This window comes from Odocoileus virginianus, chromosome 12, assembly GCF_023699985.2.
Source record: "Odocoileus virginianus isolate 20LAN1187 ecotype Illinois chromosome 12, Ovbor_1.2, whole genome shotgun sequence".
Lineage (NCBI taxonomy): Eukaryota > Metazoa > Chordata > Mammalia > Artiodactyla > Cervidae > Odocoileus > Odocoileus virginianus.
In genome coordinates this window covers 36882852-36897695 of record NC_069685.1, presented here as the reverse complement: position 1 = coordinate 36897695, position 14844 = coordinate 36882852, and the positions used below count along the sequence as shown (strand labels likewise).

The window sequence follows — 14844 nt, the reverse complement described above, 5'->3', positions numbered from 1 at the left end:
TTGTTGGGCAGAGTCCCTGGCTACCACCAACCACTGTTATTCTTCTGATTACCAAAGCCACCGCCGTAATGAAAAGTCTTACACAGCAGGGATGACGTAGGGTCTCCACTGAACAGACATTACCAAGCTAGACCAGAAAGCACCACCTCGTCTGACCTTGTAGGAATGTAATGTTTTCATAAAATATATCTTTGTATTATTATACATTGCTTTTGCAATTAGCAAACTATATCCAGCAACATAAAGCTCGTCATCAAATCCTAACAGATGGAATGTGCATAGAGACAATGTCATTATGTGAGGACAAGGAAAATAGAGGGAAATTTTCATTTAGCCAAAAGTTTGAATAATGCCGTGAATATAATATTGAATAATCATATATAATAATATATAATAATGACAGTAATCGTGGTTCTCATTTGTTGAGTATTTACTCTGTGCTGAGGACTTTATCATCTGGATTGCATTTGATCCTCAGAACTGTCCAGTGAAGGTGGGTATTATATTACTCTTTTCCAAGTGAGAGAAACATGTCTAAAGGGAACAAAATCAACTTTCCCAAAGTAATTCAGCCAGCAAGTGTCCACACGCTGGCACGTGCCCTGTGCTTTTCATCATCACCTGTGAGGTCCAGCTGAGCATGGAGGTAGACAGTCCTGAATCCTCTCACTGCCACCTTCTCCTTATGTGCCTTTGAGCCTCGATTTCCTCCTTGTGAAATGAAAAAGAAAGCACGCATCTCATAGAACCATGGTGAGGAGGAAGGAACTTAGAAAGGAGTTCTTATTAAAAAGAATCTGCTTGTCCACAGCATTGCCACTGGGAAGAGTGAGCAGACTGTCAGTCTATGAGATCCGAATTAGCACGTCCATTTCATTTGCATTCATCACATAATGTGAGCATGTTAATTGATTCTGGGTTTTTCTGATTCACAGAAAATATTCCCTGCTTTCTAAATCCTGGAGTATCTTTAGAGTGAGGGTGGTTGTTTCTGCCATCTGTTTTTGGGCACCCAGTTGCCCAGAGGCACCAGAATGGACCTACTGACTTTGTGGAGAATTCCCAATGCTCTGTTTCATTTCAGCTTATCACATCATCCTGTAATAAACCTTAACAAGATCACAGCTCATTTTCAGTAGCTATCCCCCATTGAAGTTTATTGATCTCTTCATTACCATTGGAATTTGAATCACACTGAGTCCTGTTGCTCCTGAATCAACAAGGAAATGTTACCCTTTCCACAGTGACAGAATTCTTTGTATACCTGCAAGAAATTCAGTGTGCTAAAGATACTTAAAGTAATTGTATTGTTCAACAGGCAGAATTGTAGGGCATTTAAAAAGAAAGGACCTCAGAGCCTTCTTTCTGAATGCTTGTTTTTGAAATTAGTGTCATTTTCTTCACACACCTTCTACTTTTCAGAACAACTTCTGGAATTCATGCACCAGTTGCCTGCTTTTGCCAACATGACGATGTCGGTGAGGCGGGAGCTGTGTGCTGTGATGGTGTTCGCTGTGGTGGAAAGAGCTGGGACCATCGTCTTAAACGACGGTGAAGAGGTTAGGAAATATTTCTACCAATTAAAATGTCTCTGTGTGAGGCTCGCTCAATGCAGCAACGAACAAAAACTCTTTCTTCTTTAAAAACAATGGGCAACAATAAGTTTGCATTACTCGGAATTATGATACACTCATTGTGTCAAAGTCTTTTCCAAATCCATTATTTTATTTTCTATTATTTGCAGTATTTAGATGATACTGATATTAGAAACCTTTTGAGGTTTTAGCTTTTCAGATTTTGCAGTTTAAAGATTTATAATGCCTCTTGTCAGAACAAAATGATGTTCTTATCAAGGCAATGGTGGTCATTTTCTCTTGTTTACATGTGTTTGGGGAACAGAGGAAATTTTTCCCTCGTGGCATTTTAGAGAGGAATACTCAGTCAGTAGGAGAGTGGAATGCCGTGCACCCCATGCAGGCATCTGGAAACCCGTGGGTCGATAGCTGAGCTTTAGTTCTTGTTCTCCGAACCTGGCGAATGGTCAGCTGTGCTTGGGGTATTTTTCCCGCTTTAAAATAAAAGATCTAAATCATTTGTAGGGACCATTCCAGCATTTACAGCTTCATGATCATGATGTTATTTTCTGCTCTTTGTTTCCTGGGACTAGCTGGACTCGTGGTCAGTGATCCTGAACGGTTCTGTGGAAGTGACTTATCCAGATGGAAAAGCAGAAATACTGTGTATGGGAAATAGTTTCGGTGTCTCTCCCACCATGGACAAGGAGTACATGAAAGGAGTGATGAGGACAAAGGTGGATGACTGCCAGGTATAAATTGTCATTAAAAATGTATGTCTTATGCTTAACAAAGAACACTTACATATGCAGTTGTGGTAAGATTTTTTTCGACCTGTATAAATAGGTCATCTTTTAGAATTATAAAGCTTTTAAAGTACAACTATGACTTTTAGTGTTATCATACTCCAGGAAATTAAAAATAAATCTCCCTTAAAGTTATTTGAACTCCACAAAACTAAGCATTCCATAAATGTGTTCTATTAAAAGACAGGTGTTCTATAAATATGATATCTTAAAATTGCCATCAATAATAGATAATCTAGTCAACAGAAAATATGGAAGTGAAATGTCCATCATGAACTGAAATTATATAGAGATTATAGCAAAGTTGCTGTGACACAGTTACATGGTGTTTTTATTTAAATACATGTGAGATAAGGAATTGATTTTAGAAGTCATGAAAATTAATCATAGTTGAATCAGTAAAAATACTTGCTAGTAAAGAAATGACTGCCAATGAAAAATACAGTGTCACTATTGATATTATGTTAATATTCATTATTTAAAAGCATTTAATAAAAGACTAGAGAGTATATTGAGACCAAATGTGAAATATAATTTGATCAATTTAACAGGTAACCTCTATATTAGTGCAAAATAAATTTAAGATGCTTTTATTATTTCATATTTATAATTCCATGTCTTAAAAACCAACCTTGAAAAATAAAATATTTTAATATAATAAACCAAAAAAGTTGACTTAAACTAATTGTTACATGCTCACGTATTTATTAGTCTACAGTCTGAAATGCATCTGAAAATAGCTTATGCTAAAAGAATATCATTGAATTTTTATAGTGTCTGATAAATGTAAAGCAGTGTTCATTTAAATTTTCAATTTTAAGTGGTTTACTTACTAAAAAGAAAAATGACCATGGCTATAAATAAAATTGTCTTACCTAGAGAATAATTTTGCTAAATAATTCCTCCAGTGAGCACTATAGAGAACAAAAAAATGGCTATAAATTCAGTGTGTTGAATATGTAATGCCAGAGGAGCATTCTAAATATAGCCAGCTTTCAATTATTTGGCGTATTAGAGGAAAACAAAATGGTAGATAAATCTCAAAGTATTTGGCCTCAAAATCTCAAATTATTTCTTTTAAGAGGGGTCATATATGACATTTCAGCTTTAGAATTATATTCCCCCCCCAAAAAAACAAAGCCAAACTGTGAGTCAAAATGAACAGAAAAATTGTTCAGGGTTTCTCTATCCTTCTCAGTCCTGCCCCCCACACCCCACCCCAGCCCTTCTACAAGTCACTACACACCTGAGTCAGTCTGTCCTTAAAGTGCCAGTGAAAGTTATTCCTGAGAATCCAGCTACTATGCTATCACCTTGTAATTGGCCAAGCCCTTTTACTAGAAATTTTGCAATCGTGGAACTGAAATGATACAGGAGGCATAGAAATGTTTCAGAATAATTGATTAAAAAATATTATATGAATTAATATTACAGAGTATTTAACTAATATCAGATGTACTAGGTAACATTGAATATTTGGGAGTTTGGGGAAAAGAAAAGAGGAGGTGGATATTAGGAGGAGAGTTCATCTATTTGCTGGATAAGGAATCAACAGGAAACCCAGAGTGATAGTCCGTAAAGTAGATGCCAGGAGAAAACTCTGAATGAGAATGAAAACTCTGATTAAGATAATATTAGGCTTCTGTAGCTCCTGATATGAGACTCCAGATGTGCAGAGAGGGTCACAGGTGCAGTGTCTACTAGAGAAAGCCTTTTCTTACTCAGTAGGCCACTCTGCATGCTGTAAAAGGAACATGAAATAAATCGGGTTCAAGAGTCATCCTTGTGCTTCCACCCATCCCTCTCAGACCCTAAGTTCCCCCCCTCCTTATTAGAATGGGCTTGGAGAAAAATTTTAGATATTTTAATGCTTATTTGGGATAGCATTTTTACTACATTTCTGTTAAAATGTCATGTATTTTTCAGAAAGTGTCCATGTCACATCCTCCTCTTGTTGGGGAAAGTCAACAGTGAGCATCACATTTTTATCCATAAAATGACCTCCACAAGAGTGTCACTCTACTGAACACACTGTAGATAATCAATACTGATTGAATGAAATGAACAAAGCTGGTGTTCATTCCAAGAAGAAGCAACCTTAGCAGGTTGACCCTCATTTGCTGGCCTCTCAGTGGGTTCCAAAAATACATGTTGGGTAGTGTGGTTAAAGTGGAGCCCACGATCAGCCTGAGGACGTGGTGTGAGTGGATTCAATTGGACATTTCTTTCTTTTTATTATTATTATTGGAGAGTAATTGCTTTACAGTGTTGTTTCTGCTGTTAAACAGCATGACTCAGCTATAATATATATATTCCCTGTCTCTTGAGGCTCCCCTCACGCCAATCCAACCCCTAGGTCATCATAGAGCGCTAAAACCATCTCTGCCTGTTTGGGTCCTGTGATGCCCCCAGCACTGAACACTGTGCCCTATCCTGCTCCCTTCTCTGTGTTTCTTTTCCTGGTCTTGTCCGCTTTTGGGTTTGTAGGACAAAGGCAGGACCGGGCATAGATGTCTTTAGGTACCAGGTGACGGCTCTGGTTTTCCGTTCCCCATCCAAGTTGTTTCTTCCACCCTCTGCCTGTCCCTCTCTTCCTTTCCTGCTCTTCCACTTTCTGTCTCCCCGTCCCCTCTCCCCCACCTGAGTCTTGGGCCTGCCAGAGACACCCAGGCATGCCTTAACCCTGCACTGCACCCTTCAGCAGATAGCGAACACTTGAATGTCTATGTGGACAGTTAGGCACAGGGTACCAGTTTAAATAGAACTCACCTCTTAAGGGAAATCTGTGAGACTCAGCTCTTCCTGAGACTGTGAGAGCTGTTGGTTGACGTTTAACTTTACTTCGTTTTGTCATTTTCAATATGTTTACTAAATGAAAGCTGTGAGGTCATGTGCCCAAAAGAAACTTACCCTGTGACATAAACCGTTTTTGCCATTTTATAAGAGAAAGCTTAGTTGAGTTTTTATTTCATATCAGAGTGGCAAGATCATACAGGGTGAACAGCTGTCTTAAAGTATAAAACCTGTCTAAAACAATTATGTGTTCAGTTCAGTTCAGTCGCTCAGTCATGTCTGACTCTTTGCAACCCCATGGACTGCAGCATGCCAGGCCTCCCTGTCCATCACCAACTACCAGAGTTTACTCAAACTCATGTCCATTGAGTTGGTGATGCCATCCAACCATCTCATCCTCTGTCGTCCCCTCCTGCTTTCAATCTTTCCCAGCATCAGGGTCTTTTCCAATGAATCAGTTCTTTGCATCAGTTGGCCAAAATATTGGAGTTTCAGCTTCAGCATTAGCCTTCCAATGAATATTCAGGACTGATTTCCTTTAGGATGGACTGGTTGGATCTCCTTGCAGTCCAAGGGACTCTCAAGAGTCTTCTCCAACACCATAGTTGAAAAGCATCAATTCTTTAGTGCTCAGCTTTCTTTATACTCCAACTCTCACATCCATACATGACTACTGGAAAAACCATAGCTTTGACTAGATGCACCTTGGTTCAGTTCAGTCACTTAGTCTTGTCCAACTCCTTGTGACCCCATGGACTGCAGCACACCAGTCCTCCCTGTCCATCACCAACTCCTGGAGTTTACTCAAACTCATGTCCGTTGAGTTGGTGATCTTTGTTGGCAACTCACAAATTTTCAACTGGCTTTATCATACCTATTTTTTCTTTTAATTTAATGTTATATCTAAAAATTTCTTAGAGCAAAAATAAATTTGCTAATTAAATAATTAATGGTTTCATCTAAAGTGTATTTCTTTTGCAGTGTCAGTGCTGTGTGGCCATATTGGAAATTCAATTTGGGATTCCTTTTTTTTTTTTTTTTTTTTTTTGCATTTTTGGATGGTATTTCAGTTTGCTGCAGAAGAAATGCCAAAAATGTCTGTCTAGACACTAAGAATTTCAAATCAAATTTATTCTAATTTCTTTAAGTCCTTAGTCAAGAGGATTAATTTTAGTACATTTCAAAATGCATTTTCTTTTTATCTCTCTACTTGTTTTAACTCAAGGATATATTTCTTTTTTAGGAGATAAACAATATAATTATGTTCTCTAAAAATGAGTATGAGAAAGAACACCTAAAATTATTTGGAGACTCTGGGAACAACTTGCTGCCCTGTAAAAAGAAAAAAAATTAAAAATATTTTTGAGCCAAGAACCACATATTTCAAACATACGCAAACCTGCGGTCAGTGTTAAAGATATGAGTTTGCGGTCAGTGTTAAAGATATGAGTTTGGAGGTAGTTTCTAGCATTAAAAAAAATTTACTTAGCTATCCATAATTACTTGCCATAAGAGCCTGTGCTTTTTGAATTTTAACTTTATTCTAAACTAATAAAAAATTAGTGATATTATATCAACCAACTCAGTGGAAGAAGCAGTGTTGTAATATGCTATTTCTTCCATGTGAACTGCTGCTGCTACTTCTGTAAAAAAGCTTTAATATGCAGAAAGTATGCAAAATATAGAAAAGTATATTAAACAATGAAAATTGCTTGTTATTTGCATTGCTCAGAAATAATAATCATTCTCCTTTGTGATTGGTACCCTTTATCATCTTTTTTCATTTAAAAATAATAATTCTTAAAAAGTAATCATTGATTTTGTTATATTCCACAATTTTTATATGCATGTATATAATTTTAAATTAGCAAGCACATACTTATGTGACATTGGGAGACTAGCATGACGTGGTATAGCTGTCTCCTCATCTGTGCAGTGGGGATAATAGCACCTTCGTGGTATCCCATAAATGCCATGGGAGGTTGAGGATAAAGTAAGAAAGTTCCTGCCAGGCAGCCACAATGTAATAATGATGATGTCATCATCACCATTAAAATCATTGTTAAAATATTTGGTTTAAAAATTTTTTTAAAATGATATAATATCAAGAATATTGAGTTAAAAGTTCAGATGTTGTTTAAAAACATGATTTTAGATGTCTGTAGCATCTTTTATCTGCCATACGCTATAATTTAGCCATTCCCTCTCTTTTAATCTTTTCATGTTAAAGGAGAAAAGAAATGTTCATTCTTCCTTCATTCCTAAATGGTTTTTTTGCAATTTTAAATATATATATTTTATTGAAGTATATTTGACTTACCCTAAAAATGATTTCTAAAATAAGAATAAATTATTCAAAATTCAGAGAAGACAAAAGTTTTAATTTAAAAATATATTCTTGCCTCCTCAGTGGCTCCTGGTTACTTTGTGTAATAAGTGACTTCTGGAATTCATTCTTCTCTTTCTTTAAAACTACTAAGAAAAAGAAAAACTACTAAGAAATATAATTAAATGGATTGCCCTGAGTCCTGATTTTTTTATCTTTGAGGTCATGGAGGAGTAATTGCTTGATGTGCACATTTTTGTTAACTTCTTTAAGAACAAGGATTAACCTTAATATCAGTTATGAGAAATAATGATTTGAGCTTAAAAAGTATGTGGCTTCCTTTGTAGATCTTTTTGAACAGACTTTTTAAGCTGATTTCTTTTATAATATAATCACACATTTATAATATCTGCTGCATGGATATCTTTGAATTTTGATATCATTTATTAACATTATCTTTTTAAAAATTATTGCTCTCAAAATCTTTTCAAATTTTTAAAACCCACTAAGTGCTAATTATGTTTTTACATCTATTTTTAAATAATAAATAAAATTTATCAAGCACATATTATGTATCTAGCACAGTGGAGGAGCTTTACCTGGATTATTTCATTAAACCTCCAGAACAACCCTTTGAGGGTGGTGCTATTAGGATTATTTCCCCTTTTCAGATGCAAAATACGACCCACAGGTTCTTTTCTCAGGATTCCACAGTGAGAGGTAGTAAAGCTCCTGTGTGAACCAGTTAACCTGGCTCTAGAAGCGCAGTGAGACAGGATGGGGGCAGTTAAGAGAATTTCCTCTTAAAAGCAATTCTGTGATGATTTGATTAGCAAGCTAGGATTTCTTTCTTTCTTTCTTTTTTTTTTTGAAAAGACAACCTCTTTATTTATTTTTTAAAGGAATGATTTTGGGTGGGGGGCTTCAAGAATTGGTATTTTTATTTTTTCCATTTATTTTTACTCGTTGGAGGCTAATTACTTTACAGTATTGTAGTGGTTTTTGCCATACATTGACATGAATCAGCCATGGATTTACATGTGTTCCCCATCCTGATCCCCCCTCCTGCCTCCCTCTCCATCCCATCCCTCTGGGTCTTCCCAGTGCACCAGCCCTGAACACCCATCTCATGCATCCATCTTGGGCTGGTGATCTGTATCACCCTTGATAGTATACTTGTTTCAACGCTGTTCTCACTGAACATCCCACCCTCGCCTTCTCCCACAGAGTCTTAAAAGTCTGCTCTGTACATCTGTGTCTCTTTTTCTGTTTTGCATATAGGGTTATCATTACCATCTTTTAAAATTCCATATATATGCATTAGTATACTGTATTGGTCTTTATCTTTCTAGCTTACTTTCCTCTGTATAATGGGCTCTAATGAGTTTCATCCATCTCATTAGAACTGATTCAAATGACAAAGGATTAATCTCAAAAATATACAAGCAACTCCTGCAGCTCAATTCCAGAAATATAAATGACCCAATCAAAAAATGGGCCAAAGATCTAAACAGACATTTCTCCAAAGAAGACATACAGATGGCTAACAAACACACGAAAATATGCTCAACATCACTCAGTATCAGAGAAATGCAAATCAAAACCTCAATGAGGTACCATTACATGCCAGTCAGAATGGCTGCTATCCAAAAGTCTACAAGCAATAAATGCTGGAGAGGGTGTGGAGAAAAGGGAACCCTCTCACACTGTTGGTGGGAATGCAAACTAGTACAGCCACTATGGAGAACAGTGTGGAGATTCCTTAAAAAACTGGAAATAGAACTGCCATATGACCCAGCAATCCCACTCCTGGGCATACACACTGAGGAAACAAGATCTGAAAGAGACACGTGCACCCCAGTGTTCATCGCAGCACTGTTTATAATAGCCAGGACATGGAAGCAACCTAGATGCCCATCAGCATCTGAATGGATAAGGAATCTGTGGTACATATACACTATGGAATATTACGCAGGCTAGGATTTCTTAAGCACCCGAGAGTCCATTTTTTACCTGCCCACTGATAGTAAAACAAAAAGTCACAACCTAAAAAGAGTGGTGGTTCCTTAGCTTAGTCCTCTGGATTCAGGTGGCACATTAACGATTCTTAAACCAGGAACACCCATCAGCTGCCCTGATGGACTGGATTAAAATCCATTATTGCATGCTTCTATTCTGAATTCTTTTCATATTCTTCTGTTCTGTTAGGACCATGAGCCTAACAGATAATTAAGCAACCACCTATAGACTCTCTCCAAAAGTTTTTTGCTGCTCTGCCCACCAACCTAGATGGCATATTAAAAAGCAGAAACATTACTTTGCCAACAAAGGTCTGTCTAGTTAAGGCTATGGTTTTTCCAGTAGTCATGTATGGGTGTGAGAGTTGGACTATAAGGAAAGCTGAGTGCTGAAGAATTGATGCTTTTGAACCGTGGTGTTGGAGAAGACTCTTGAGAGTCCCTTGGACTGCATGGAGATCCAACCAGTCCATCCTAAAGGAAATCAGTCCTGAATATTCATTGGAAGGACTGATGCTGAAGCTGAGGCGCCAGTACTTTGGCCACCTGATGCAAAGAGCTGACTCATTTGAAAAGACCCTGATGCTGCGAAAGATTGAAGGCAGGAGGAGAAGGGGGCGACAGAGGATGAGATGGTTGGATGGCATCACTGACTCAACGGACATAAATTTGAGTAAACTCCGGGAGTTGGTGATGGACAGGGAGGCCTGGCGTGCTGCACTTCATGGGGTCGCAAAGAGTCAGATGCAACTGAGCTGACTGACTGACCACAGTTGTAAAGATAAGCACTTTCTTTTCTAATTTTTATTGGTGTATAGTTAATTTACAATGCTGTGTTTTCAGGTGTATAGCAAAGTAAATCATATAATATATCTAGAGATACACACACACACAGACACACACACACATATACACATATCCTGTTTTTTCTTTTCTTTTTTTTTTTTAGGTATCTATCCTAAGAGCCCACTCTCCTCCCCCAGTGTTTTCTAATCATCACAAAAGGGGCATGAAGAATGAATATTCTAATTTTATCTTCTGATTTTTTTTAATTGTTAGGATTTTTAATATAAATTACATATAATTATTCTAAAATGAAATTTTCTTGACCAAGGAAGAGATATATTAAAAAGCAGAGAAGTCTGATGAAGGTTCATTACCGAGCTCATTTAGAAAGTATGGGAAAGACATGGAAAAATGTCAGTCTTAAATATTTAAAACACTGAAGCATTAGCGCTGCTAGGTCTCTTGCAAGCACTTTATCATTAACATGTGACTTACATTTTATTCTAGTTTGTCTGCATAGCCCAGCAAGATTACTGCCGTATCCTCAACCAAGTAGAAAAGAACATGCAAAAAGTTGAAGAGGAAGGAGAGATCGTCATGGTGAAGGAACACCGAGAGCTCGATCGGACTGGAACAAGAAAGGGCCACATTGTCATCAAGGTGAGACAAACACGCCACATCCCAAGGGAGGAGGGTTTGGTAGTATTGCTTATGATGATTTAGGATGCCCCCTCCTCATTTTTCAGTCTGACTTCTCTTAAATGTATCTGTTGTAAAGAATCTTTGAATTTCTGTGATGAACAGTAGTCTTATTCATTATTGTGTATCTTACTACCCAGTTCGTCTTATGTTGAAGATTTGAAATCTAGGTACATGTAGATGCCACGCATGCAGGATGCTGATGACACGTGTGATTTGTTACAGGGCACCTCAGAAAGATTAACGATGCATTTGGTGGAAGAACATTCAGTGGTGGATCCAACGTTCATAGAAGACTTCCTGTTGACCTATAGGACTTTTCTCTGTAGCCCGATGGAAGTGGGCAAAAAGTTGTTGGAGTGGTTCAATGACCCGAGCCTCAGGGATAAGGTTGGAAGATATGTTCTAGTTTCCTTTCAAATGTGAAACATTCAGATATAATGTTAAAGAACTTTAATATATATAATTATTACACCAATTATGTTCAGATTATGTTGGTGGGTTAAGAGAATGTACTTTTTAAGCAAAAGAAAAGGGATACTACAAATACTAGTTCTTGTTATAGATTCTAAGTTCAGCCCTAGAATTTTCTTTTTTAACACAAAGACCAATACATTGGACAACAAATGTTTCAGTAGATTTTCCGTGAGAATCATTCCATATGTAGATGTATTTTTTATGTATTTTTGGGAGGAGGTAAGCTCCATGTCCTCCTCCTCTGACATCTCAATTCCTTTCCCCTCAACAAATATTTAGACTCTAGTTCTATCAAAAATTCTATTAAAACACAACCCCGAAATACCTGGGTTCCTTAGGAATGTGCATCCTCTAGTTCAGTAGCTGGCCAGTGTACATACACCACATAGAAGTCATAGGCTTTCAGTTGCCCCAAAACAGCATCTCCTCTCAACCATTGTGGGTGGGTAGGGCCCTATTGTGTAATTCCGAACTGATCCTCTTCACCAGCTCTTGAGTCAGGCTCTTTTTCAAGGCCAAAGACGGTGAGAAGTTTCTAGTCTTGTGAGGTTTGAGAATTAACTAGCCTGTACTCATTTCTCCTTCCATATGACGACCTTGTTTCTATGAGGCCCAACGTGGGAGAGGCAGGGTGGAAAACCCAGAACTGGGGACAGACAGCAAAAGGCTTCCAGCTCCAGCACTGGTCCTGCTGCTGACTGCCCCTTGGCCTTAGAGCAGTCTTCGGACAGTGATGCTCTTCATGTCATCATCTGAGAGTCACAGGCCTAGAAGACCTCAGCTAAGGCCCTCTGCCGTAAAACTTGCTTCGAGTGTTTCCTCTGCCATTTTCTTCCTGCCACTCACCTCTTTATTTGTAAAATAGCAATCTGTGTCCTTTTGGGGTTGTTGTGAAGATGAATAACTTGGTACTGTCTGGCTCACAGCGATCTCTTACTGCATCTTAAAGGTATTGGCGGTAGTTGGAGTATTCAATTCATGATTTGCAAATCTCGTTTTTCTAACCTGGAATACAGCTAGTAGACTTTTAAGGTGGCTTCTCAGCTACAAAATTTTAATTTTATGAAAAAGTCAGATATTAAGGATATAGTTTCAGGGGAGACAATAATCTTGTTTTCTTCAACTTGAAAAATGGTCAGTAGTGATAATAAATGACCAAAAACTAATATAAACATCAACTTGACTCCCGAGTGTTTACTGAGATTACATACTATGATTTGTCCCACTGTATTTAACAGTAAGCAGCATTTTAACTGTAGTTTAAAGATTAAGTGCATACTGTCACATCTGTTTCTTTCCTGCTAGAATAGCATACTTCATTTTCTCGCTTTAAGAGGTTAGTTAATGCTTGAAAACAATGCTATGGAAAATTTCTTTGATCTTATTATTCAAGATTGAGAAAGTTAAACTTAAATAAAACAAGTGCTTTTTAATTTAAAGTTGCAGTTATACTCCTTTCATTTGGTAAAATTTTATTGAGAGTTTACTCTGAGCCAGGTGGTGTTATAAATATTAAGGATGCCCTTAGAACATAACGGATAAGGTTGTCTTCATGGAACTTAGAGTCTAATGAAGGTTGCACAGTTCTTGCTGATATAAAGCAAATATTCCTTAGCTGAGTGTGTGTATTGTGATGTGTAAAGGTATAGGGCTCAGTGAAAACATGTGAACGGAGTAAGAAAAAGTAACTCATTTTTCCTGCAGAATTGTAGATGGTAAAGTTTCTGTCTTCTTGTGTATTAATTTATTTTGATTCTTTTTTTTCCTTTAGTTTTTGTTGTGGCCTGTTTCAAATATATTTTGAGAGTAAGCAAGATATATGTTAATTACCATCCTTCAACATAAAGTCCACATTTAAAGTGTTAATATATATTTTCAGAAAGTTACCTCATCAATAAAATCTAAAGGTTTTGTTATTGTTTTTCTTGTTCCTTGTTAGGTAAATTGTTTGTTGGATATCTTTTTTTGCAGTGACCTTAAACACAAATCTTTAGCACTAGAAAGAAGAAAACCTATTAAAAATTAATTGATTTTTCAGGTTACACGGGTAGTATTATTGTGGGTGAATAATCACTTCAATGACTTTGAAGGAGATCCTGCAATGACTCGATTTCTAGAAGAATTTGAAAATAATCTGGAAAGAGAGGTAATATTTGTGATTTTTTTTTCTTTAAATCACAGCTTTAAGTTCGTTTTATTCAGCCCATCCTTGAAACCACTCTTTTTGAACTCTTGTAGAAAATGGGTGGACATCTAAGGCTGTTAAATATTGCATGTGCAGCCAAAGCAAAAAGAAGATTGATGACGCTAACGAAACCATCCCGAGAAGCTCCTTTGCCTTTTATCTTACTTGGAGGCTCAGAGAAAGGATTTGGAATCTTTGTTGACAGTGTAGATTCAGCTAGCAAAGCAACAGAAGCGGGCTTGAAACGAGGGGACCAGGTATGGTATTTCTAGTTGCAAACGTAATGGTAAACGCTGGTGTCTTCTTTTCCTTCAGTCAATTGGGAAACTGAAATTAATTTTATAACTTCGTTTTTAGATACTAGAAGTAAATGGTCAAAACTTTGAAAATATTCAGCTGTCAAAAGCCATGGAAATTCTTAGAAATAACACACATTTATCTATCACTGTGAAAACCAATTTATTTGGTAAGTATTTTGCATTTTTTGCATAGTCTCGTTTTTCTCCTTTTGCTCTTTTTTTTTAAACATTTATATCTTAATCATGAAAAGTCATTGCTTATAATTCAAGCATCATAAGAATTGAAAATTTATAGTAAAGTGCATAGATACAGAATAAAAGCCCACTTACTTGAGGACCATAGCATTTAATTTTATTGATGTTTTTATTGGTAAATATTTTAAATATCTGTAAAGAATAAAAATCTGTCAATAAATACCTGTAACTTATTCTGAGTAGAAGTGGCAGAAAACATACAAAACAGATTCTTGGTGTCATTCATTCCTTGTAGGAGTGTTTTTCTATAGGATTGCAGTTTTGATCACTGCAGTCTCTACTTAGTGTCTGTTTCCAAGTTCTACAGTTGTCTTTGAATTATTCAGATTTCCAATATTGGATGTTTTTTTGTGTTTGTTTCCTTTTTAGTATTTAAAGAACTTCTAACAAGATTATCAGAAGAGAAGAGAAATGGTGCCCCTCACCTCCCTAAAATTGGAGACATCAAAAAGGCCAGTCGCTACTCCATTCCAGATCTTGCTGTAGATGTAGAACAAGTGATAGGACTTGAAAAAGTAAATAAGAAAAGCAAAGCCAACACTGTTGGGGGAAGGAACAAGCTCAAAAAGATACTTGACAAGACTCGGATCAGTATCTTGCCACAGAAACCGTATAAGTAAGTGTCT

At 36.9% G+C, this 14844-nt stretch overlaps 1 protein-coding gene across 10 annotated transcripts in view; it reads left to right on the top strand.

Annotated features, from left to right (window-relative positions):
• The window catches only part of RAPGEF2 (Rap guanine nucleotide exchange factor 2), a 260250-nt gene that overhangs the window by 217399 nt on the left and 28007 nt on the right, over positions 1–14844 (top strand). For all 10 annotated transcript variants that reach the window (XM_070474910.1, XM_070474911.1, XM_070474909.1 and 7 more), the window contains 8 exons: positions 1423–1559; positions 2168–2326; positions 10811–10963; positions 11228–11392; positions 13518–13625; positions 13718–13921; positions 14022–14130; positions 14588–14834. In XM_070474910.1, coding sequence (XP_070331011.1) covers positions 1423–1559; positions 2168–2326; positions 10811–10963; positions 11228–11392; positions 13518–13625; positions 13718–13921; positions 14022–14130; positions 14588–14834 — 1282 coding nt within the window. The remainder of the gene's footprint in view (positions 1–1422; positions 1560–2167; positions 2327–10810; positions 10964–11227; positions 11393–13517; positions 13626–13717; positions 13922–14021; positions 14131–14587; positions 14835–14844) is intronic.